We start from the raw sequence: 24,172 nt of genomic DNA on the forward strand, positions 1-24,172 counted from the left end.
CCATTTACAATATTCACTACATTAACGGAGCTTCAATGGAATTATTACGTATTCTATGATTACTCATAAATACCTATGGGTAACATACGGCTAACTGGATTATTCGATAGATACTAACTATATGTATATATATATATATATAATTTTTTATTTACAAATAAAATGCAATTACAGAGCAATCGTACAATGAATTTATATGAAAGAATTGAAGAAAAATTGAACGCGATCACTCGTTCGTCCTAATTGATCTTTATAGAAGGGAAACGTGACGTTACATCGTTATTTCTATATCGAGAATTTAGGACGAAGGTTAATCGAAAATCTTTAGAGGTTCGATCAATGACGTAAGGAAGTGTTACTATCTTCGGTTCGATTGGATACATCTGGGACGAATGTGTCACGAGGTTATACTCTGTGTCTTGAACATTACCATAATGGCGTAATGACGTGACATTATGGGACGTACGTTATGGGGTCCGATCGTTTGTCGGATGTAATTACAGGACAAGGCATTGCTAGACGCACCAGTAGGACATAATTATTATCGTGCTCGCCAGGGGCGGCCTTGGTGGTGGCGACTCTAGTTCACTCGCAGTTATGTATCTATATATAACTGTATACATATTTGCGAAGAGACAAGCACAAAGCTTTAATACAATGCCCCGGAAATTGCGCGCCACCAGATAAAATTCTTTTTCATAGTGACTCTTCTCTCCCTCTCTCTATCTCCCTCCCTCTCTCTCTTTTTCTCCCTCTCCCTCTTTCTCTCTGTCTTTTTTTTTACTCTCTTTAATTACCTTTCTCTTACTCTCTTTGTCTCCCTTTCACATTCCATTTTATCCTTTTCGAAATACTTACCATTATACATACGAAAGAGAAGAGAGAGAAAGAGATTGAGGGAAATTCACGAAAAAAGTTATAATTTATAATACAATCGCAATTTCGCGGTTTGAAATGAATATAAAAGTTGGAATATATTTTATAATTTATAATTATTTAATCTGTTGTCAGAAAGTAAATGTTTGATTCTTTTATTTGCTTGAGAAAGAGAGAGAGAAACAGAAAAAGAGAACTGACTGAAGTGTAATTTGCATTGAAACGAACATTTCATGTTATTATTATTATTATTATTATTATTATTATTATTATTATCCTTTATTTTTTCAAACCATTCTGAAGCTGCGATTATTCTTTCTTTTTCTTTTCCTTCTTTCATCATTCGTTCAAATCAATAGAAAAATATTTCATAACTTGCTCAACGTCAGAGAATGTACCATACTGCTCGTTAAAACGCGCAATCGATGAGATTTCCAAGCGATTCGAATAATTTTATAATCGAAGTAATGTCAAGACGATAAGAATTTCTTTGCGAGGCACTTAAGAGTTTTCCGTAGGTACAAGAATTATTTTTTTTTCTCCAGCAATGTTCATTTCCATATACATTCTTTTTTTTATCTTCCACTCTGTCCCCTTCTTATCGTTTTTCTTCTCTCGTTTCTATTCTTCGTTCTCATCGTTTGTTCTCTCATTCTCATCGTTTGTCTCATCATTCGTTGATTATTCTTATTCCACGAGTTCGATGAAGTCTTTTGTTTTTGTACGAACAATTGTCTAATTTATACATTGTGATATTATTTAATGTACGTCTAACAAAACTTAGTAATATTAGCTTTCTAATATCTCCGTATCTTTAAAAACTTTATTATTTTAGAAATGTTTGGATTTTCGCGAGTCGACCAATTTTCATTTGTTAATTCTACCGTAGCTTTCGTCTCGTTAAACGATAAAATAATATTCGATCTGTTGAGTATTAAAAAAAAAAAAAAAAAAACAAAAAGAAAAGAAAAGGAAAAGAAAGATTATTTTGTTAACAGTGATATGAAAATAATTTGAAAATTGTACTTATACCTTTGTTATTCTATCCGGATCCATATAGAGTCGTTTAATTTCATCATTGTTTTATTCATCCATTAGAAATTCTAATTGGTTTATACAACTGTATTTTTCTTTTCAATATATAATATTTTCTTAGGAACAATATAAGCCTCACGTATAATCGTTTATGATGTTTGATGTTAATGATAATTCACATTGAAAATTCGTCGAAAATACATTCGAGATATATTTTTATTTATAAAACATAAATGATGGATTTAATCGAATGACTATCGTAATAGATTATGAATAATGCGATGAATATCGTTGCTATTATGTTGCGTCGTAAATTTCGATAGTAAATAAATTCGATTCGATTGCGAAGAAGATGGAAGGCCAAAAATGACGCATAAATTCATAATGCGCATTATTCGAATAAGAGAAGGGTTGGTTATGGTATCTAAAAGAAATAGGGTGATTTCAAGAAGGAAATTCTACGACAGTCTTTTACGACTCCTTCGCGAAAACCATTTACGTGCGAATCCTGACTTTTCGCATTCGTGATCTCACCTTCGCTTGGAATCTGTTCAAGCTATGATAGATGAATTTCCTGTCGCATATTTAACGCGATTAATCATCATACTCGAATTTCATATTTCTTTTTCTTTTTCTCTCTTATGTATACTTAGGTACGTTATTTCAAAATTTATACACGTCGCATTTTAAAAGTAGCTGAAATAATGCTACTTAATTTACGATTTATCGAGCTCTTTTGGCCAGATCTCAGATCCTTTTTTGTATTACGTGCGGATTTATCGCTGTCTCAAAGGATTCCAACCATAGGAACGATCCTTTTCGCGGCTTATCCTAGCCAGAACAAAGTTTTATTCCCAGCCTGCTCTTACCCAAAGAGAAGATCTTTTGCTTTTATGTCCCCTCGTTGAACTGAACAACGATTACAAGAAGTAGCTATCCTGGAGTAAGTCGACGATAGAAAAGGAAGAAAAGAATGGGAGATTTTTCGATGCACGAACGAGTCGCCATAGCGCGATAGTGCGATAATACGTATAACCAGCTCGAATTATTGCTAAAGAAAATAACAAAGGGGAGTGGAAAATTAAACGTTCCCAGATACGACTGTCCGTGATCGGCGATTACTATAATAATTTCTTTTTATTTATTGGAAGATGGAAGAGATAATAGAAAAAGAAGAGGGTATTATTTTGTTTATATTTAAGAATTTATTGAGGACATTATATTTAATAAGAAATATTAAAGAACAGAGAGATATTAAGAGAAAATATTAAAGTTGTCGAAAATATCGGATCGATTTTAAACCGAAGGTAAATCCAAGGATTTAAAATCTTAGTTAAGAGTAATCACGTAGTCAACGATAGCATTTTCATTGATGTCATTCTTTTGGAATTCATCAATATCTTGTTTGATCAGTTCGCAAAGTTTACTTTCATTATCTTCCTCGTGATTTTCCAATTTTTTCTTCAAACCATACAAGTTCCAAGAATTTTGTAACTTTTCCTTGTCGTCTGTTTGTTGCTTGCTAGGATTCTTCATATAAAAGAAATTCAGTTTGAATTTCTCCTTCGTGGTATGTTTATTATTTGATCCATCCTGATTCAAGACTTCTTTAATATATTGTTTCGTTGTCAGCGTTTTCCACGGAAAGATTTTATCATCAACGATGTTCTTTATCTCTATCGGTGAAGGTACGTCAGGAATAATTTTAAACCATTTTATGTCCGAAGAAGATAGCACGGATCCATCATTTTTAGATTTTTTTAAATCATCTTCATTATCCTGATTCTCTTCCTTTCCTTTCCTTTTCTTTTCATTCTTCTCCCTTTTCTTACCTTTCTCCTTCTTTTTCTTATCCTCCTCTTTTTCCTCTTCTTCCTCATCCTCATCCACCTCCTCCTTCTTTTTCTTTTTCCTTTTATTTTTTTTGTCATTCTTTTTTTCATCCTTCTCTTCATCCTCCTTCTCATTTTCCTTCTCCCTCTCATTTCCCTTCGTATCTTCCTCCTTCTTTTTCTTCTTTGTATTCTTCAGCTCCTTTTTCTCCTCCCCCTTTTCTCCCTTCTCTTCCTCCTCCTCTTCTTCCTCATTTTCTTTCGTATCCTCCTCCTCCTTCTTTTTCTTCTTCTTCGTATTCTTCACCTCCTTTTTCTCCTCCCCCTTTTCTCCCTTCTCTTCCTCCTCCTCGTCCTCCTCATTCTCTTCATTTTTCTCCGTACCCTCCTCCTTCTTCTTCTTCTTCTTCGTATCCTTCATCTCCTTTTTCTCCTTCTTCTCCTCCCCCTCCTCTCCCTCATCCTTCTCCTCCTCCTCCTCCTCTTCCTCCTCCTCCTCATTTTCCTCCGTATCATCCTCCTTCTTTTTCTTCTTCTTCGTATCCTTCACCTCCTTTTTCTTATCCTTCTCTTTCTCCTCATTCTCCTCATTTTCTTCACCCTTCTTGCGTTCTTGCTTTCTCACATTCTTAACATCCTCCTCTTTCTTAGACTGCTCCTTTTCTTCCTGAGGAACTGTTTCTTTCTGTTCGTTCCCCATTTGTTTTCTCTGATATTGAAGCTGATTATCAATTCGATCCATGATTTCCTTGAAAAATTTCTTTATCAACGTTACAAAATCCGATCCGATATTATTTTTCGGAGTTTCTGTTGTAACACTTATGTCTGTAGGAACGTGTGGTGTACTAAGTTCCAAAGTTTTCTCCTTCTTTTCATCAGCTTTTTCCAACTTCATTTTCTCATTTTCTTGTGTCACATTTTGTTCTATCACATTTTTTGGTGTCACATTTTCTTGTTCAAGATCTGTTGCATTTATCGAAACATTGTTCTCTTCCTTTTTTATCGGGCTCTCCTCTTTTAAACTCTCCAATATCATGTTGGCTTCTTTCGCAGACTCATTAACTACCTGAAATTAAAAAGAACTATAATTTAGTAAATTCTTTTTTTTACCTATTCGACAAACGACTATATTGCGGGGAGAGAGAGAGAGAGAGAGAGAGAGAGAGAGAGAGAGAGAGAGAGAGAGAGAGAGAGAGAGAGAGAGAGAGAGAGAAGAAAAGAAAAAAGAAAAAAGAGGAAAAAAAGCTTGAAATCTCGAAAGCTTGAAAGGAGAAAAGGTTTAGAAGGTATCCCTTTCGATTTTTATCTTTTCTCTCCTTTACTTGGACATTTCCACGGACAAATGCACTTTCGTGACTTTACCATATTGGAGATGTCCTTGGTAGTATTGATGAAACTACTAGTCGCACCCTTGATGGCTCCAAAAAGGGATCTCTTGAATTTTCTTTTTCTTCGCGGCTTCCATTTTCTTCGTATCTTTGGATTTGTCTCCTCTGTCTCCTCTCCTTCTGAATTTTCTTCCAACGTCGACCTTGACTTTCTTCTCCTGTTACAACGACGATAATATACATTCTATATATGTTTTTATACTTTCTTTCAAAAACAGATTTATGCGATTGTCCATACGTTTTTGAAAGAAAAAATTTTTTATGCGAGAAAAGTAGTGTTTTAAATTTGGGTGACTAACTAACGAAGAAAAACCGAGTTAGAATTGTTAAAAATGGCCAAATGCAAAGTAGAAAAATTAGATTCACATATTTATATTGACGTGGTACTACCTTGAAACATAATTCTCTTTCAGTAATTCTGCTTGGTGATTCGCTAACCATTCGGTGTCGCGTTTTTCTGACTCGAGTTCGTTCGCGAACAACCCGGACACGGAGTAATCTGTAAATAAAAGAAGCATCAAATGCGCGATTCTCTAGTAGGAGGGTGATTAGAAGAGAGGGTGAGAAGGAAGACCGATTAATCGCAAGCTTTCGTATGGAGCAAAGAGAGCATGGAATAATTCAGTGAAGAGTGAGGACAGAAAGAGAGATAAAGAGGAACAGGCAAAAAGAGAGAGAGAGAGAGAGAGTGAAAAAGAGACCAGGAAGATTTACGAGCGGTACGTGTGCTCTACTTGCAGTATCCCTATCAAAGGGAGCCACTTAATGGATCATGTGTCGTGCGATCGCGTTCCTCTTAGTCTACAAGATTAAAACTTACGCTGAACTTGGCGTCAAACGGAAAATTCAATCCGAATTTCTTCGGTACGTACCTCTACGAAATTCGGAAAATTTCATTGGCGGGATAGCTTCGTCTTTAGATTTTTCGCTTCGATGCTCGTTTAGAGATAGCAAAAGGATTAAAAGCACAGCTATCGTTCTCGTTCGTAAGTCTGTGAGAAAATACTATATGCCCTATCTATCTATCTATCTACCTATCTATCTATCTATCTATCTATCTATCCATCCATCCATTCATCCATCCATCCATCCATCCATCCATCCATCCATCCATCTATCTGGTTCCTCTGTTTTCAAAGGGTACTCGTTACACGTTCGCAAATCGTCGAGTGATCGTCTAGTCGAACGACACGAACGTACTTTGCGGTGCGCGTGCTCGCGTAGTTAGCTCGGCCGTTGTGTTGTCGGTGGACTGGCGTTGTTGGAAACGCAAGCATCGTAGTAGCATTTACGTACGAGCTTGGGAATCATGTGTTAGCTCGTAAATGTCCGTCGAAACGATTTGCCCGCGAGCTTGCAATCGACCGGCTATTCTCGTTTGGAATCTCTGTCCGCGGCTATGGCGATCGCAATCGCTACAAGGAGGGCTGGTCAAAGAGAGGAAGAGAGAAAGAGAAAGAGAGAGAGAGAGAGAGAGAGAGAGAGAGAGAGAGAGAGGCAATTTAACGATATTTAATTGTCACCGAAACACGAACGGTAATTGAATAGATAAAAGCGCAGTAACTGTTACGAGAGGGCCTCATGCCAACACGTACCGTTTACCTTCTCTCTGCTCGATCCCTGCTCTTAACCCTATCCCTTTCTTTTCTTTCGAATTCAGAATATTCGTAGTTGATTGCGTTCTCGTTCGACTAGAATTTATCTAGAAAAAAAGAAAGAAAGAAAGGAAGGAAGAAAGGCACTATAGGATTAAAGTTAATGGGAATGCGATACTTGCGTAAATTGTGATTTAATTGGAAAATCACGCTGATAACTCGAGAAAATTGGTAGGTTATAAGCTATTAATATCTTTCGCAACGCTTAATAAAGTCAATCCAGCAGCATGTATCATGATTAAGGGAAATCGCTGCATTCCCCGATGGAAAGTACTGATTTTCAAGGGTATATTTTAGTACGTCACGCGATAAGAACGAAACTTAATTATTCCGCCCACGCGCAATTAACTATTCAGGAAGTTGGATCGTCGCGTACCTTCTTCGCTATCGTAATTTATAGCAGAACGGCTCGATTAATAACGCGCCAACAATTATATTACATTCTTAAAACAGAGATTAAAATTTTATCCGACGATTAAAGCTCGCGAATAATAGAAATTCTAGTTCGTTAGGAAAATTTACGTAGAATCGTTTGAAAATCAAAGAAGTCGAGCTAAACGTCGATCGAATGTATGCACACTTTGTTAAAACTATCAATCATTTAATGGAACGTTTTCGTTTGATCGAGTAACCCGATGTCGCAAATATTTTCGAACCTTTCAGCGACGATAAAACTGGATCATACGTATTGCTAGGATATATGATATATCGATTTCGATGAAGACAAAGGAGGATAATGTTTGTTTCTCTTCTTTTCTACGTCTTCTCTTTTCTTTTTTTTTGGTTTCTTTTTTTTTTTATTATGTTTTTTTTTGCAAGCAGAAGACTTACTGGCCGATCCATCCAAGTGTATATAGAGATAAGAAGTAAAGCAATTCAGCGTGAATTTCACCCTCACTGATTAGACCATATCGATTACTTTATTTTTCTCTCTCTTTCGTTCTTTCTTTCTCCTTTTTTTTCCCTCGTTCGCCCGACTATATACGGTAATGCTATCCGTTATATCATAATTTATATTATTCAGATCTGTCGTAATATTCTCCAGATATAATCTCATCGTACATCCTCGTTAGTACGTGATCTTTCAAAGGAAAACTCAGACTGATTTTATAATCAACTTTTCGTTATCGTGATTATTTCAATTCGATCCAAATATGAATATTATTTATTAAGCGTATAAATATTTCTAACTAGTGGCCGAACGAAAAGCTAAATAATATTTTCAACGTGTTTACGAAGTCTCTGAAATCTATCGATTTTAATCAGTGTAATACGCAAGTTTAATCGAAATTCGCGAGGTCGAGTATTGTTACAAACCAAACTCTCGTAAATAAGCTGAATAAAGGAAAATATTCCTTGCTTGTTCTCATCGTAATGACATAGTATTACTCTTTTACTCCAGTTGATTATGAATAATACGATAATAGATTGGACTGTCTCGTTTCTAAGCTGGTCGATCGTTTATAAGTAACTTTAAGAGTTTGGAAAATACTTGCTTTATGAGAACGCTGTCATCGAACAAACCAAAAATATCGTGCCATTGTCCTTTCTTTTAATCCCAACCATCCCATAAATTTCCCGTTCCGAATACATTAAAACCACGCAACAGACTAAGTAACACCTGCGATCGAGCTTTTCGCGCTTCCTTTTTCATTTTTCTTTTCTTTCTTTTTCTTTCTTTTTTTTCTCCTCTTTGAAACATCGGAATACCAGCAGCTTGGAGAATTTTTCACGGGATTATATCACTGGCTGATGATTTATTCTTGACTCGACATATTTTTTCATTTTTTTATAATATATATATATATATATAATAAATATATATATACACATACACACACACACACATATATATGTCACTTACCGTACGATCCAGAGACAGCTAGGATGAAGGACTGTACCAAAAGAAACAAGCAGCTCGCGAAGAGGTTCTTACGTTGGATCGTGACCATCTTGTCCGGAAAACGTTCGTTGTATACTCGAAGAATGTACATATATCGATCATAAAGGCCCTGTGGAGGGGTCGATTTATCGCTCGCGCACAAACTCCTTGTAATCTGTCTCGCTACTACCACGACAACCACGACAATGACGACGACGACAACGACAACGACGACGATGACGACGACGAGAATGAAACTTCGAAAACTAAAAATCGACGTTATCGCTTTAACCTGTTAACCAGAGATGACGAGTTAACCCGTCACGAAGTTTTCTCTTTTCCCTTGATAAAAGAATAAATAAGTTACTTGTTCTCCACTTTTATTAAAAAAAAGAAAAAAAAAGAAAGAAAAATAAATAAAGAAAAGAACATTATACGTCCCAATTTTTCATTTGACGATAATTTATCATTATCATTAATTCATTCAAAATATACTGTCCCTATCTGAAATATTTTATTTTTAATCAAAATATATTTCATACATCCATCATTTATCACTTGAAAATCTCCATCTTTCTAACGTTTAATATTGTTTTTCATCCAAAATGAATAACGTTACATAAGGAATAAATTTTGTATCTCGTTCAAAAATTAATATAATTATTATTTATTCTTTTCTGGGATATTATAACTGGATTTTGTAAATTTATCTTAACTGCTCTTTGTAGCAAAGCCGATCTTAATTACTCTTCGTGGATGAGAATATTACAATTTTGAAATTTGGTAATGTAAAATAAATCGAATCAGTGGAATATTAATTCTTTATTAGAATTATTCCTATCATTTTATATATATAGGGCGATTATTATTATATGTTTAGCTCTGTAATGAGTTTGAACAGAAATCGTATTTATTTTATATTTTACAATATAATCGGTAATAATAATAATAATAACAATAATAATAATAATAGTAATATTGTACGTAGGTATAATATTTAATAATAATTTTAACGCACGTTCCCGCATATTTATTTTGATATATATCGTGTTTCTCTTTCTTAATTCTTATTGAATAAAATAATTATTATTTTTATTATACCAATGATAATTAATTAATATTTAATTATTGGTATAAAAAATAATGACGTCCGTTAGAAAAATAACGGTTAATTAAAATGAAAATTTAAAAAAAAAAAAAAACTAGAAGGAAAACTCAGAGCATTGTTCTTGACGGGTTTTGGCGAAGAATATTATACGAATAGATAAAAATTGTGAAATTATTTCGATTATTTTATTCTTTTCTAATTTCGAAGAAATTCACTAGAAAATATTAATCATATCGTTAGTCATAAACGCGACATTTTATCAAAAATTTTGAAGGATTTCTAAACAAGGAAGGAAACGAGGAAGATCGTGTATTAAAATTAAAGAAAAAGAAGAAGAGGAAGAAAGAAAAAAAAAAAAGAGAGAGATTTATCGAACGAATCGTCAACTGAAATGAATTTTTTATTTCGAAGTAAAACAAATCTTATATCGATAGAATTCTCTATGTGAAAAATCCTTTTCAGTTTTATTGGTTACATCGTGGTTTTCGTTTACTTTTTCGAAACATGCGTAGGAAGTTTCTCCGGAAATTATTTTTCTATTTGCAGAGACAGGTCAGTCTCTTGGGAAACATTGCAAACGTACGGTGATGAAGAAAATCGTGAAGGTCTCTTCGTGGCGTTACTATCGTCGTCTTTCTACTCATACATCGAATCGTCATAATATACAGTTAGCTATATATGTTACTGTAGAATTTGTCACGAGCGATGTTTCCTATGTGACTTTAGCTTGTCGTGTTATCCGTGAAATTATATCGACTTGCTCGATTAAATCGACGAAGCAATAAAGTGCAACGGATAAGACGGTAATATTCCAGATGTATATACATAGCACGTATGAGTTTACGTGTGTACGCATTCAAACATAGATATGTGTACGTATATATGTATATGTGTGTGTGTGTGTGTGTGTACGTGGAATAAGTACACAAAATGCACCGGTAGATTTAATTGTACGGTATGGCCAACCGCCGTGCAGTATAACGATTCACGGAATTACACGCGAGTAATAAGCAAAGCGAAGTTGCCCCGAGCCACTCTAGAGATTATTTTTACGGTACAATTCTACGTAGCGACGACTACACCACTCCTATCTTATACCTTGTGAACATTTATTATTTGAACTTCCAAGTACACACGTATATCTACATACACGCGTACTTACATATAAGTCGTATAGTTACGCAAACGAAGGTCTCGGTAACGTTTATGTTTTACATTGCGTTAAAATTGAATTATTGTCTTTTATTTCAGCCGACGATTTTCGGAACAGTCGCCTCGGACCTGAATCCGAAGGATGGCAACAGTCGAAGGGTGAGTCGTTTTCTTTTTTCATGTTTTCTTATCTCTTTATTTTCTGTATAATCTCTCTGGAGTTCATTTCGATTCGTTCAAGTTGTTCTCTTAATTCGAAATCGAGATTAATCTTAGATCTCTTGGGAAGATCTCTTAATCGATCTACGTAATTCTTTCCTTTCAATGAGAAATGTGTGTGTGTGTGTATATATATATATTTAGAGAAAGAGAGAGAAAGAAAGAGACGGAATATCTCAACACGGTGCAGATTTCTGTCTGTTACGGGATAGGGAAGGAAGAATCCCATGGGATCTTTTTCTTGTTTAATGAGTAAAAATTGCTGCTAAGTCGCTGTTGTGCTCACTAACCGTAAGATAGACCAGTCGGTCTAATTAAAAGTAACAGCCTCAGAAAAGTCTACCCTTCTGCGATGAAGAACTTTCACTCCCTTTTCTACGTGATCTTTAACGTCGAAATTACCGTAAATTCAGCTCTTCCCTTTCTCCTAACTTGTAATCGTAAAAGTACCAGGCATAATTTTGCGAGGGCGCGTTTTCATCTTGAAAATTAGGATCTTCCTTTATCAAAAGCTTATCAGTAGATATAATATAACTTGAAAATTTTTATCCTTCGCGATTCTACCTCTCTTTCTCTTTCTCATTCTCTCTCGTTAAGAAATGATCACGTTCCTTCGTCATGGGGAATAATATTACCATGACGGTCGAAAGGAAAGATAATTTAATCGGAAGCCACCGACATAAATTTCGGTCGAAAGAAAGTTTTGTCGAAAGCTAAATACTCTTCTTGTATTATAATAACGATGATGATTATTCCGCTATGAGTAATCGTTTCTGGCGAACGTTAACAACGTCCCATGCGTACCTTGTACCTAATTAATCACGGTTTCGTCGATATTTTCATTGTATACACAAGGCACAACAGCTTTTATCTGCCGTCAAGTCCGTTACATCGTAGAATTAATTGCGCCCCGTTCCCTAGCTAATATTTTGATGGCTTTTAAAAATAAAAGGTATTTCGATGGCGAGGCACGTTTATAATGTAGCTGATTCTTCATTCAAAGGGTAAGGATATTTTTGATGATCGGTTTGATCCTATTTGCGTTAAAGCTAAAACATCGTTAAAGCTTTATTTTTTTGTCTTAATACGTTTAACGTGAAATTAAATCTCTAAACGGATACATAATTATTTATTTCTCTTAATTATATTCTTTGTTACTTTCGCTAAAAGCGACAACAACAAAAAAAGAAAAAGGAAAACAAATATAGAGAGAAATATTTCAGCTTCAACGTTCAAAGTATTTTCTCTACGAGCTAAATAAAATTCAACAAAACGAATAGCGACACGCGAGTTGAAAATCGACGTAAACGTGGCCTGCGTATATCTCACGTTTCCAAGATAGTATTTCATAAATACATCTGTTACATATCGATGTGGAGTGAAGTCGGCGAGAAGTACGGTGAACATATTTTAGTCGGGGAGACGAGAGAGTTTCGCAATCATCGACGTGAGATCGCTACAGAAAATGAACCCATACACCAATACGATTACTGTTGTAACCGTGTAACATGCCTCGCAGGAGATTTTGCCGTGATGCGTTTAACGTAATGGAAGAACAAGCATGACGGCGATTGCAGGGTACCGCACAACTTGATTAATATGGAACCAACCGATATTTGCTAACAGTCTCTGGAATATTACCGTGCAACAAATAAAGTTCGACTCTTCTCTCGAATAACTGCACGGAAGCATATGATAAAATGATGAAAGTCAATATTTAGAAAAAAATTGTATACGTTTTGAACATTGTAGAAAAATAATTGTTTTCATAAAATGCGAATTCTCTTTGTGCTCCGAAAAAAAAAGAGAAAAAAGGAAAACATATTCGTTGATTTTATTTTATCAGAAATTTAATATGCTCTGCACGTACGTACATTTATGTATACAATCCTTTGTATTTCTAGTGTATGACAGGGAAATTAAATGAAATACGTGATAGGGAAATTATAGAAATATGTATAGGATATGTATAGGATTGTAACAAATTACCAATCTTTAGATAATTTTGCTTTCGAGAGCACTAGACGAAATGAGTAATGAGAATGTGTCATGTATAAATGAGTCAAGGATGTGATATCATACTATCATAGTATATAAACGTGTTTTGATGTTAGTTAATATATTAGTATGAGTATATAGAAATACACGTGTCCAGGGAATAGTATTTTTAATAAGAAATGGAGAACGAAGAATAGATCGCTTGTGTTGTAGAATCGTATAGCGTCGTAACCATTTTTATGGGCGTTGCATTGAATCGCATATAGAGTCGTAAATTCTATTTTATTAAATATATTATTATTTCTTTGATATCATTGAAATGCGTCATTTATAGATTATTCATTTTCTATAGTATATTTCATTATTTCTTTTCGCTGTGAATTTTGTTCCTAACGTTAGTATGCCTTCGATCGCATTAGTTTATTCTCTTTTTTTTTCTCTCTCTCTTTCATTCTCTTTTTCTCTAGTTTCTACGTTCGTTCGTAAAGAGTCTTTGAGGAAAGAAGATGCGGAGAGAGGATTTTTTCCTAAGAGAGGAAATGAAACGAGAAAGAATTCTTTTCTTTCGTATGAGAACGAATGCCAGGAGGCTCACAGTTATTTAAGCGTAGCTCGCGTATCGTGCGAGCGGAAATCGACAGATGCAAGAGTTCTTTCGGGTTCGAAGCATCCGGATGGAAAAGGATTGTGAGAGAAGAAAGGCGAGAATAAGAAAGCCGAAAAAAGACGAGAAAGGATAAGAAGGAGAAGGAGAGAAATGCGAAAGCGGGTGGCAAAGAATTCGATGAAAGATTTTCACGTTATATTTGTCAAAGGTAAATATTATTACCCCTTTACCGGTACAAATCAGAATGAACGTGTTTATATTTCTTATTGTGAAAATGTATGCAATAAATGTCCCAATCGAAAAATCAAAAATTAATGAATAAGGTATTTACTTAGAGATTTAGATTATGTATCATTGTCGGATTACGTTATTCAATATATGTGTAGATTTTTGTTTTTATGAAAAAAATTTCTGTAGCACGTCACATGAATTTTTTGTCATTATTGCGACCGATATTATTTCGTTTTAAGATAAACAAAAAGAAAATTTCCCGTAGGGTAAATGCATCAGAGAAATTCGACCAGCAATAACAATAGTATAACCGTAATGTCGAATGCTTCCTTTATGATGCGAATCGAGTTGGTTTGGATAAGCCGACAAGTCGTACCACATTTCCTAAAATTGGACTAGCGTGCAGAAGCGTTTGCTTTGCTGAGTCTAAACAAAACACCTTTGTTTTCGCGGAGATACGAAGAAGAGAAGGAAAAGGTAAAGACTGATAAGCTCTCATATGAGATAAGGTTCTATCGTCTAACGTAATAGGAAGGTGCGGTTTTGATAGACTATAACTCGAATCACAATATGACTATGTATTTTCAAACAATGATATCTCGAATATACTGTTATAATTTTATTGGAACATAGGTGATAACATTTTAATCATTCGATAACGTAAGAATTATCGAAGTTAAGAATATCAAGAAAGTTCAAGTATGTTTCACTAATAGTAAGTGTCAGAATTTTTCTATTAACCGTGAAAATGGGAAACGGAAGAGTAATATTACGATGATGGATGATGGATAGACCAAAGGTTACGAGTTGAGAGAAGATAAGAAACGAAGATCGATAGAGCCGTCAGGATATTTTCATCGACTTTTTTTTTTTATCTGTTATTAATAACACGTGCAAAGATGTAATTTTTTAGATTTTTTTTTTCTTATAAATATCGTCACATTGATTATGCCAACGTATGTCATCGGCTCTTGGGAAAACCTTGCACAAAAGCTGTGAATTCCGAGAATTATTCCGAAGATTATTTCAGTTTGCGTTGATTTCACGCAAAACGAAGAGGAACTCTAGGATGATGTGGGTGATGATTTCGCGGGAACTGTCGTTAGGAAACGGCTTGGGGGTTATGGCACGAGCAGAGCTTCGATCACTGCATTTGATATCATCGTTGCCAGCGGCTGGTTCGGTGCTACCGAGCTCATAGATTACAATGTGCTGCGCATACTGTGGCATCGATTGAGAAAGGGAGATAGAGAGAGACAGAGAGAGAGAGAGAGAGAGAGAGAGAGAGAGAATGAAAGGGTGAGAGGACCCAAGGGGTGTAGCGTGAGAACGTGGCGAGGGAGGTTGCGGTAAAGACGATCGAGGAGATGGATGGAGAAACTACCCTCTTCTCTCGATCGTGCGCCATATGCAAACTCAGTAATAGGATCTATCTTCCCTCGATGATCGCTACCGTTTAACGCTCCATTTTCGAAGGTGTTCCTCGATTCTTCCTTCCTCGAAGAATTTCTACGGCAAACAAAGGAGATGATAGATGATTTAATTTGACGAATAATATCGAAACTTTTTTCCTTTTTGTTTTTTTCTTTTGCTTTTTTTCTTTCCTTTTTCTTTCTTTTTTTCTTTTTTTTTCGAACGTTCGTCGGGAAATATTTGTTCATTTTTATTCAAGCGAGTATGTTTGATCTTATGATGGAAATAGTTGAATATTTAACTTTGTACATTAGGATAAGCTCTCAAACGTCTACGAAAGCGGATCGGAGAGGAGTTTAATGAACGGCTCGACGTCCGTTCGTTCATCTATCTACTTTGAGAAACGAGCGGCCTCTCCATGACGCGAGTAATTACGAATAACTAGCCTTGTCGCAGTTACGCCGAGACTCGATGCTACGGTTAAGTGATAAATCGAGTCCGAAAGCACGTCATATATTGGTTGGTTCTACGCGCCGGAAATGTACTACACAGAAGCATCGAAATGGCGTGTGTACGTGTGAATCTAGGTGTACGTGAAACTCACGTGAAAACGTCGACCACGACCGCGCTTGAAACATTGTTGTTGCTCGAGAACAACCCGTTGCAATTAGTAGTAGTCGTGCGATAGTTCGTTAGCCAATGGTGTATCGAACCTAGGTTTATCGATCCGTCGAATGTCTATGATCGGTAATATCGAATCGATTAATCGAAATTCTAAAACTATCTTAATCTTCAATAAGATCATCCGAATTTGTATTCCCACGTACTCTCGTCTTATCTCAATATCCATTTTCCCTCTTCGCTCAAAAAATTAATTATCACTTCGTGTCGTAAGATTAATTTTTGATCTGAATATAACTCGTACTCGGTAAAGTGTGTATTGTATTTGTAATAAAACAAAAATTGGCTTATAAAAAACAAGACAACAAAAAAAAAAAACATACACAATTTCGACAAGATCGATGAATTATGTCTTTATATTAGCAGAATGGATATACTCCTTATTCTTTCAAGAACTAATTAAAATAAATTATCGCTCAACGTGAATGGGGATCCTCGGACAATTCCTTTGCACAAAGTCCTTCGAAGTTGTTGTCGTCGCTCGGTCTAGATCGGGCAAAGATATTGGGCTAACGCGTTAGAAGCAAAAGCAGAAGCAGAAGCAGAAGCAGAAGCAGTAGTAGCAGTAGCATACTATAGAAACTCTACAAAGCTATCTTCGCTCTTGCGTTCTTCCCTGTGTCGACCATACTCATCGGGGAGCTCTCCCGGATTTGCATAATCTCTAGTCGAAATGGCTCGAGCCAAGCCGGAAGCGAGCGCTCGCTTTCTATTCCAGTGTCGCACTCCAATGATATCATCGGCTGCCTCGCGACACCTACCCACCTCATCCTTCTCTTTCTCTTTCTCCTCCTCCTTCTCCTCCTCCTTCTCCTTCTCCTTCTCCTGCTCCTCCTTCTCTTTCTCCTCTATTTATCTATGGAGCCATTCGCATTCGACTCTTTAAGCCTCGATTCTGAACGAAGATATTATTACCATCTTTTCCACACGGAAGCTGTTTGTGTCTCCGATATCTCGGTTAACTTTGCATATCTATTTTTTCAATCTTTCTTTCTTTCCTTTTTTCTTTTTTTTTCTTTACTTTTTGCTTTTTTCCTTTTTCTTTTTTTATTTATTTATTTCTTTTTTTTCTGTTCTTTCAACATATTCATACGATCTCCGAAATAGATAGATATCTATGTAAAAGTTGTATCTTGTAACTTTATAGTACAGTAACTTTTTGAAAATAAGAACGAATCCGATAGAAATGTTAATCTACGATGAAAATTTTGATATCGAAATACCATTGATATTTGTTTCTCATTTTATTTTATTTCTTTTCTTTCTATAGTTTAATTAGATCAGAGGAATGAAATATTCCGATTATAATCCGACCGATGATATAAATTACTCCGGATTTTACTCTGAATTCTCGTAAATAGTATAAAAGAAGAAATATGATAATAATAATAAAGGACTCGTGGAAAAGGACGATCATTGAGTGAAAAATGTTCGCTCGAAAACATTCGCATGACGAATGTCCCTTCGGAAAGAAGCTTTTTTTTAGAATCGGTCGTTATCTTTTCTCTGGTGTTGTCGCTGGTCGGCCATTGTTCGAAAGCTTTCGCGCGTTACGCGTTAAAAGAAAAGTTCGCATATTTGTCGGCGATGAGAATGGCTCTCGAACGGGCTCTCGGCAAGTCACGCCTATAAATCGTACCGTTCTATCATCCTAACTCTTTAGTTTCCTGACTTTTACGCTCGAAATGGTCTTCGATCGTATCTCGGCGTGGAAGGACAAACAGAATCGTCGGGCGTACGAACGAATGCTTCGTCGCTCGTTTTACGCCGAGTAGTCGATGATAAAATGCGAGATATTCTGTTTACGATCTATTCGAAACGATAGATCGACGATTCTTCAAACGTATTTTTATAGAGATCTTGCTTATTACGTTTTCGATGCGACATGAATAGAACGACGAATGCATAAACTGATATGTGTGTGTGTGTGTGTGTGTGTGTATGTATATTTGCATGTATATATATATACATATATTGTATGTATACTTAAATATTCTGTGAATTACATGAACGTTCAAAAATTCAAAGAATATTGAAAGAGATCGAGTTCTATTTCGGAGGATGTATTTAACGATTAGATCTATAAATCATTGTTCGTAATATTTTTTTCGGAATTTCAAAGATGTCTCGTCTATAATAACGGGATAGAAATATATATATATATATATACATACACATACAATCGATATTTTTCATCTCACCTTCCAATCGTATTTAATTTTTATTTAATTTTCTTCTGTCAAACGTTTTTCGAATATTCACATTATATCTTTGGTTTGTCATTCGCTACTTGTCAAGTAAACACCTATATAGACAATCCTTTGCTATCGCAACGATATCGTTTTATTTTATTTTGATAAATAAAATATCTTGTATGATATATTTCAATTCGGATATACGTCCTCTTGATTTCTTTTTTTTCTTTTTTCTTTTTTTGTATTTGTTTGTTCGTTATCGTTGTTATTATTTTTGTTATTGTTGTAGTGGTCGTTTTTGACTTCGATTAAAAATCATCCGTTTTCTGCCAAAGCTTAGTACAAGCGAGGAATATTCGATTTGGAGATTACACGCTCTGTCAAACGATCGCCCTTTTCGAGTGCTTCGCTCCGAGCAATCTCCGATGAATCGTAATGGCCATGCTTAAATGCATCTGCTTCCCATCTCGCGTTTTTATATCCTTTCTTTTATATCTCGTTTCTTTTTTATACGCACGTTGGAGATGCGGTTTAAGGTATCGATGTATAGTAAGATTGAACCGTATAATTTTGTTACGAGACTCGATATTTAATTTTTCGTTAACTAACTTCAAATGAGAAATTTAATATCGAACGTTATTTCGTTCGTTATAATTAACAGAGGAATTATTCAAATAATAGAATTTAAAATTTATCGAAAATCTAAAGCAGATTTGTAACGTATGAAAAATTTTCAACTAATCCTCCGTCTGAGTTAATCCGATTAAAAAAATTTGCGAAAGTAAATTTTTGATTGTAAGAGAATCCTATAACACGTATGGAATAAAATTTACCCTTTATGATCTTTTATTCAAAAGATATTCAAAAGATATTCTTTATTCAAAAAATATTAAAAGTAAATTCAATCAGTTTCTTTGAGAGATTTATGGATGTGAAACTATAAAAAACGAACAACGTAAATATGCGTGCGTGTTGATCGCCGTGCTCTTGGGAGACATGAAGAAGAAATTCAATTCTTTTACGACATCCTTCGAGTTCAGAATGTCTTTCAAGAAATTATAGAGGTCAATGTGTCGACTTTTACGAATAAATATAGGTCAATGACGGGGTGCGTATACAAACAAAGTTTTTTATCGAGCACTGTACGTCGTCTGGCCTTTTTTCTTTCTCTACGTTTTCATGTATAGTTTTCCACATAACAGAGATTTTCTTGAAATTCATATAGGTCAGTATACTGAGTACTTTCGCAGAATTTATATAAGTTGACGTTCTTAAAGGCGACGTATTACGATCGAAAAAAAAATTGAAACTTCTTTTCTTTTTCTTTAAAAACCAATCAATAATCGTCAAGAGAACGAAACGAGATGAATGCACGAAAATTCGTCGTAGTCTGAACAATCAAGAATTATTAATAATTCCTTGTTTAATAGAAAATTTATTTCTTTCATGTCCAGCCAATAGATGAATTATAATTTTTTAATACACTCGAATATTGAAAAATATTATTTGATGTTATCATCAGGGATGGAGAAGGGAGGAAAGGAGATGAAAAATTATTGTGATATTACTGCCTACGTATTACGTTTTCCTTGCAAAGAACGATAGATGGGAAACGATCGAATCCAAAAATAAAATATTATTTCGCTGGTTGAACAGAAGTTCCGTTCGCGGATTCGAGCCGCAAAAGCGCAAAAGGGTGGTAGGTAGCTTCGGTGGTGTGCCACCACGACAAATGCAATAGTAACCGGCAACTGCATCTGCCAAGCGACTGTACCAACTTGTGCTGCGACTGCACTCTGCCACCGGACGCCACCACGTCCAGGCAATTTGTCACCTCCGCCAACGAACCCGCTGCTTGCCGCCTGTTTGATAGGCTTAGATTAATTACCCCTTTCATGGATACCCACACATGCTCACGTATGCCCAACCCACGCGTTTATGTGCGACTCTGCCCAAACTGTTATCTACCCTTCCTCTCTAACACTCCCTTCTCCCACCCTTCCGCTCTCTCTCCGTTTCACTCGAATTATATTATACTTGTAAAAATTTTGTACCAAACTTTACCCTTTCGTGTCTTTTATCGAAGCAAACGAAGCTGTCGCTTATATGTGTAACTTCGATTACAAGTCGTACGATTAAAAATTTATTTCATTCTTTTGCAATCGTAATCTCATAATCGTAAAATTCGGTCAACGCGGTCGTTGTGTTTCTTCGATTATTTTTCTACGGTATAAGCGAAAATTTCGAAATAACGATTTTCGCTTGTCTCATTTTGGAAGGTAATGAATCGTTATCGTTGCAAAAGAGTAAAACCGAGAGCGATTTGTGAAAGTTTCGCGCTTATCGCGTGCAATCGGGATTCCCAGAATAATTTGGAGCAGAATCTAGAAATTCACTGGACCATTAGCCGTCTTCTCTCGGTTCAACACCGAAACATAATATACTTTAATCCTTTTAAACCATCTCGGCACAGTTAAACCGATTCGAATGCTATTTATACTGACATTATACAACTCCGTGTGTGCAGGTGTACGTAATTCTTCCTTTTGATATCACCAACCATTTGACACACTCGGATCACCACTCGAGCTTCCGGAAATTTCTCGATCTAATTTCTTCTCAAACGACGCGTTCACCATCGTTAGAAGAGATTCTGTTTTATCTCATGGAATGCAACTAATTGGGAGTCGTTTGCTTCTTTGATATCTTAAATTCATATATTAACGAGTACACATCTGTTTTTCGAGAAAATAAAATTACTCAAGGAATTACACGGCTTATAAAAAGTCTTCTTTGAGGAAATGTTAATAATTAATGAACGTTACTTAGGAACAAAGTATAGTGAAAAGAAGGATTAATTTATGCACCTACAATGTTCACGTGATTACGTATAAATATATGTATATAGGGAGATAAATAATAGTATGTATATAGTGAGAGAGAAAAATAGATAAGTAAATATACCTGGACTGTCCGGGTGAAATTATCCATGATACAGAATATCATGGTCCAAGCCAAAGAAAAAAGATTTTGGACGCAACAGAAAGAAAAATTATTTCTCTTGCTCTCTACAGATATCACATAAATCCAAATATGTTAAACATCTTTCCTGAAACCATTTATCAAATCTCACACATTGAATTCAATCGTTTTGTCCCGATTTACAGCTATACTGCTGTCGACATTCGATTCATTTCGCATTATCTTCCTCCTGAAAAGTTCTTTTAAACATTCGGGTTACAAAATTTGAAAAATTTCCATTCGAAGATGAATTTTTTGTCAAATTTATTTATTACCATTGCGCTTGCCTGAATGTTTAATACGTTTTATTACTTTCGTCGCTCGAAACGTTTCTTACGTTTTCTAATTCGTCATATTACACTTGATGACATAGTTGAATTAATTTTATTTAGCATTGCGTCTAGCGAAAGTCTCTTTATTAATATTTTGCATATAACCAAGTTAGCCAAGTTCTGGTTCTCTATTTTCCTTTGCGTCTTCTTCAGTTACATGAAGCACGTGTTGTTCCGGTTGTTATTCTTCATTTAGGAAAATGTATAATACAGTTTTACTATTAACACAAAGAATAATAATTTACTATCTCCGTAAGCAGCAAGGTTTACATCGTAAGGACGCAACAATGTGTGATTTTATAATGACAACACTATCCTCAAAAAACTGAACCATTTAACAATTTGTTTTTTGATCACAATATCTACGACAGTATCTCATCGCACGAATATAAATATAAATTTAAAGAATAAACAAAAAATTCTCGAGTTTATTGAATTTCTTTATCATAAATAATTTATTTAATTTCTTAATTAAAAAAAAAAAAGCGCTGTTCATGAGTTTTGTTAATAATCGTCAATCCTATCCTAAGAATATCTGAAAATCAGACTATATCTACAAAATATGAGACCGACTATTTCACTCAAGATATCATCGAGTCTTCCGCTTTTCGGACAGCTGTTCTAACCATTAATCTGTCCAAACTGTCTAATCAACCTTCTCCAGGAATATCTACTTATTAGAAATTCCGCAGCAACGTCTCTTTTAAATTCCTAAGATGTTGAACGTTTAAGGCATTTGTCTGTGTCCAATTCACTCGGTCATCGACGACTTGAATGTCGACGAACTTGGGTCTTCCATATTTCAAGCAGCTGTTTTAACCATTAAATTATCCAGACTCTTCGCTCAATCTTTCTTACGAATGATTTACTTGTTAGAAAGAAACAGAGGTGTTCGTTCTGACACATATATACACATACGTTGATAGACAGATACGTCAACGATAGAGACGCAAAAAGAATAGAATATAGGTTTATCGAGAAGAAGGAAAGGATGAAAAGAAAAGACAATAGAAGGAAATAGAAAAAAAGGGTAAAAAAGGAAAAGAAGGAGAGAGAGAAAGAGAGTTAGAGCGGAGATAGCAAGACATTCCTTTTTCGTCTTACCAACAGCAGGGAGAAGAGATCGAGTTCTTCTGTCTCGAAACTTCTTCCTTTCGTTGAGACGAGGTTGTCTCTCTAGGCAATGGTGGTCTTGGTGGAAGGGTACTGGGAGTTAGAGGGAAGGTACTAAGGGATATTGGTTTTCAATTTGCATTCTTCCAATAGCCACCCATGCATCATTCCAAGTTACCAACCACCGAAGCCTGCAGCGATATCCCGCCTTTCCTTCGGAGTTTTCCCTTGGACTTCTCATCCCTTCGCATGATTCCAGCGTTGAAAAAGCACCAAGAATAGTAGAACGGTACCCGTTGCTTGCTTGCAAAAACAAAGTCTCTCGACGATGACGAGAAGACTCTTTCATAGTAGTGGTGGTTGTGATGCTACTTGCTACTACTGCTGGTTCCACATCGACTCGGTCGATAAATATTTGATGGTGTCTGAAAGCAAGTTAATCTTGTCTACTGTGGGAAACGAAAGAGAAAAGCGAAGCTGCTCGTCGTTTTACTCTTTCTTTCTCTTTCTATTCTTATTTCTTCTCTTCGTTTTGCTTCGAGAACCGACAAAGCGAAAAGAGACCAAAGAGCTCGAGAAAGACAGTCCGAATCTTCGGAATCCATAAACTTTGCTTACTTTTGTCGTCCGAACGGAGTTAATAATGAAGCGTTGCTCGATTTCCCCGAAAGTTTTACGGATCGTAAGTAAAACTTTCGTATTTTGTTGGGCGATGCACAGTGGGTCGTAAGAGAGGTGTAACGACTAAGCCAGTAATCCAACGAATTTTGTCGAAAATTCGACAATGCTGACACGGAAGAATGAACGACGCGGAAGAGAATATTTCCATTTTCGATTAATTTTGCCGTTTTCCTCGTAAAATGGGAATAACTAATTACCGTATAGGTCGTTGCTTCGCATTCGTATTTTGTATGTACGTTTTATACGTAGAGATATATATTTTCTCTCATTCTGTCTACCATCCATATATATATATATGTGTGTGTGTGTGTACGATTCATTTCGGTATCAATTAAGCGTACTCGATAATGTCCACTTGTTTTTCGAACATTGCTTTCGCCTATCAACATATAGAAGCATTCGCGTTTTGACGAAAATTTGTCAATGTGTTTGAATTCCATTTATCGAATTCCTGTTTCCTCCATTGAAACGGGAAGTAGAAATAAAGCAAAATCATTTTCGTTTCATACGATAAGCCGGACGAGCGCGTACCTTAACCGAAGCAGATGGTTCCCAGGTCGATTGCATTCTCGTAACGCAAGAAAGAGAGAAAAAGTCGAAAGAAGGATTCCCGTCTGTACAAGACAGAAACTCTAGTCCTTTACTTTCGCTTCTATCTTTCCTTTTCTTTTTCGAGGTTGTTTCTCCCGAAACGAAGAAGATCCGCTTCTCCATTTCGACATCGAAGTGGTCCAACGTCCCAAGAAAAAGGAA

General features: G+C 35.6%; 2 protein-coding genes across 2 annotated transcripts in view; one reads left to right on the forward strand and one right to left on the reverse strand.

Annotated features, from left to right (window-relative positions):
• Nucleotides 1-24,172, forward strand: part of LOC127071418 (uncharacterized) — a 318,282-nt gene that overhangs the window by 136,780 nt on the left and 157,330 nt on the right. The window contains exon 4 of the mRNA XM_051010676.1: nucleotides 11,028-11,087. Within this exon, the coding sequence (XP_050866633.1) occupies nucleotides 11,028-11,087 (60 nt within the window). The remainder of the gene's footprint in view (nucleotides 1-11,027; nucleotides 11,088-24,172) is intronic.
• LOC127071514 (DNA ligase 1-like) lies at nucleotides 2,986-8,739 on the reverse strand. The gene is made up of 4 exons (XM_051010860.1): nucleotides 8,651-8,739; nucleotides 5,522-5,630; nucleotides 5,106-5,289; nucleotides 2,986-4,809 (listed from the first exon to the last, which is right to left on the reverse strand). The coding sequence occupies exons 1-4, from the start codon at nucleotides 8,736-8,738 to the stop codon at nucleotides 3,241-3,243; spliced, it is 1,950 nt and encodes a 649-aa protein (XP_050866817.1). The 5' UTR covers nucleotide 8,739; the 3' UTR covers nucleotides 2,986-3,240.

This window comes from Vespula vulgaris, chromosome 1 (genome assembly GCF_905475345.1).
Source record: "Vespula vulgaris chromosome 1, iyVesVulg1.1, whole genome shotgun sequence".
Classification (NCBI taxonomy): domain Eukaryota; kingdom Metazoa; phylum Arthropoda; class Insecta; order Hymenoptera; family Vespidae; genus Vespula; species Vespula vulgaris.

Coding starts and splice junctions, on each gene's coding strand:
- LOC127071514 (XM_051010860.1), bottom strand. CDS start 8,738: ATGGTCACGATCCAACGTAAGAACCTCTTCGCGAGCTGCTTGTTTCTT. Junction 5,290..5,521: donor AAAGAGAATTATGTTTCAAG/GTAGTACCACGT, acceptor TCGTTGTAACAG/GAGAAGAAAGTCAAGGTCGA. Junction 4,810..5,105: donor CCAAGGACATCTCCAATATG/GTAAAGTCACGA, acceptor TTTTAATTTCAG/GTAGTTAATGAGTCTGCGAA.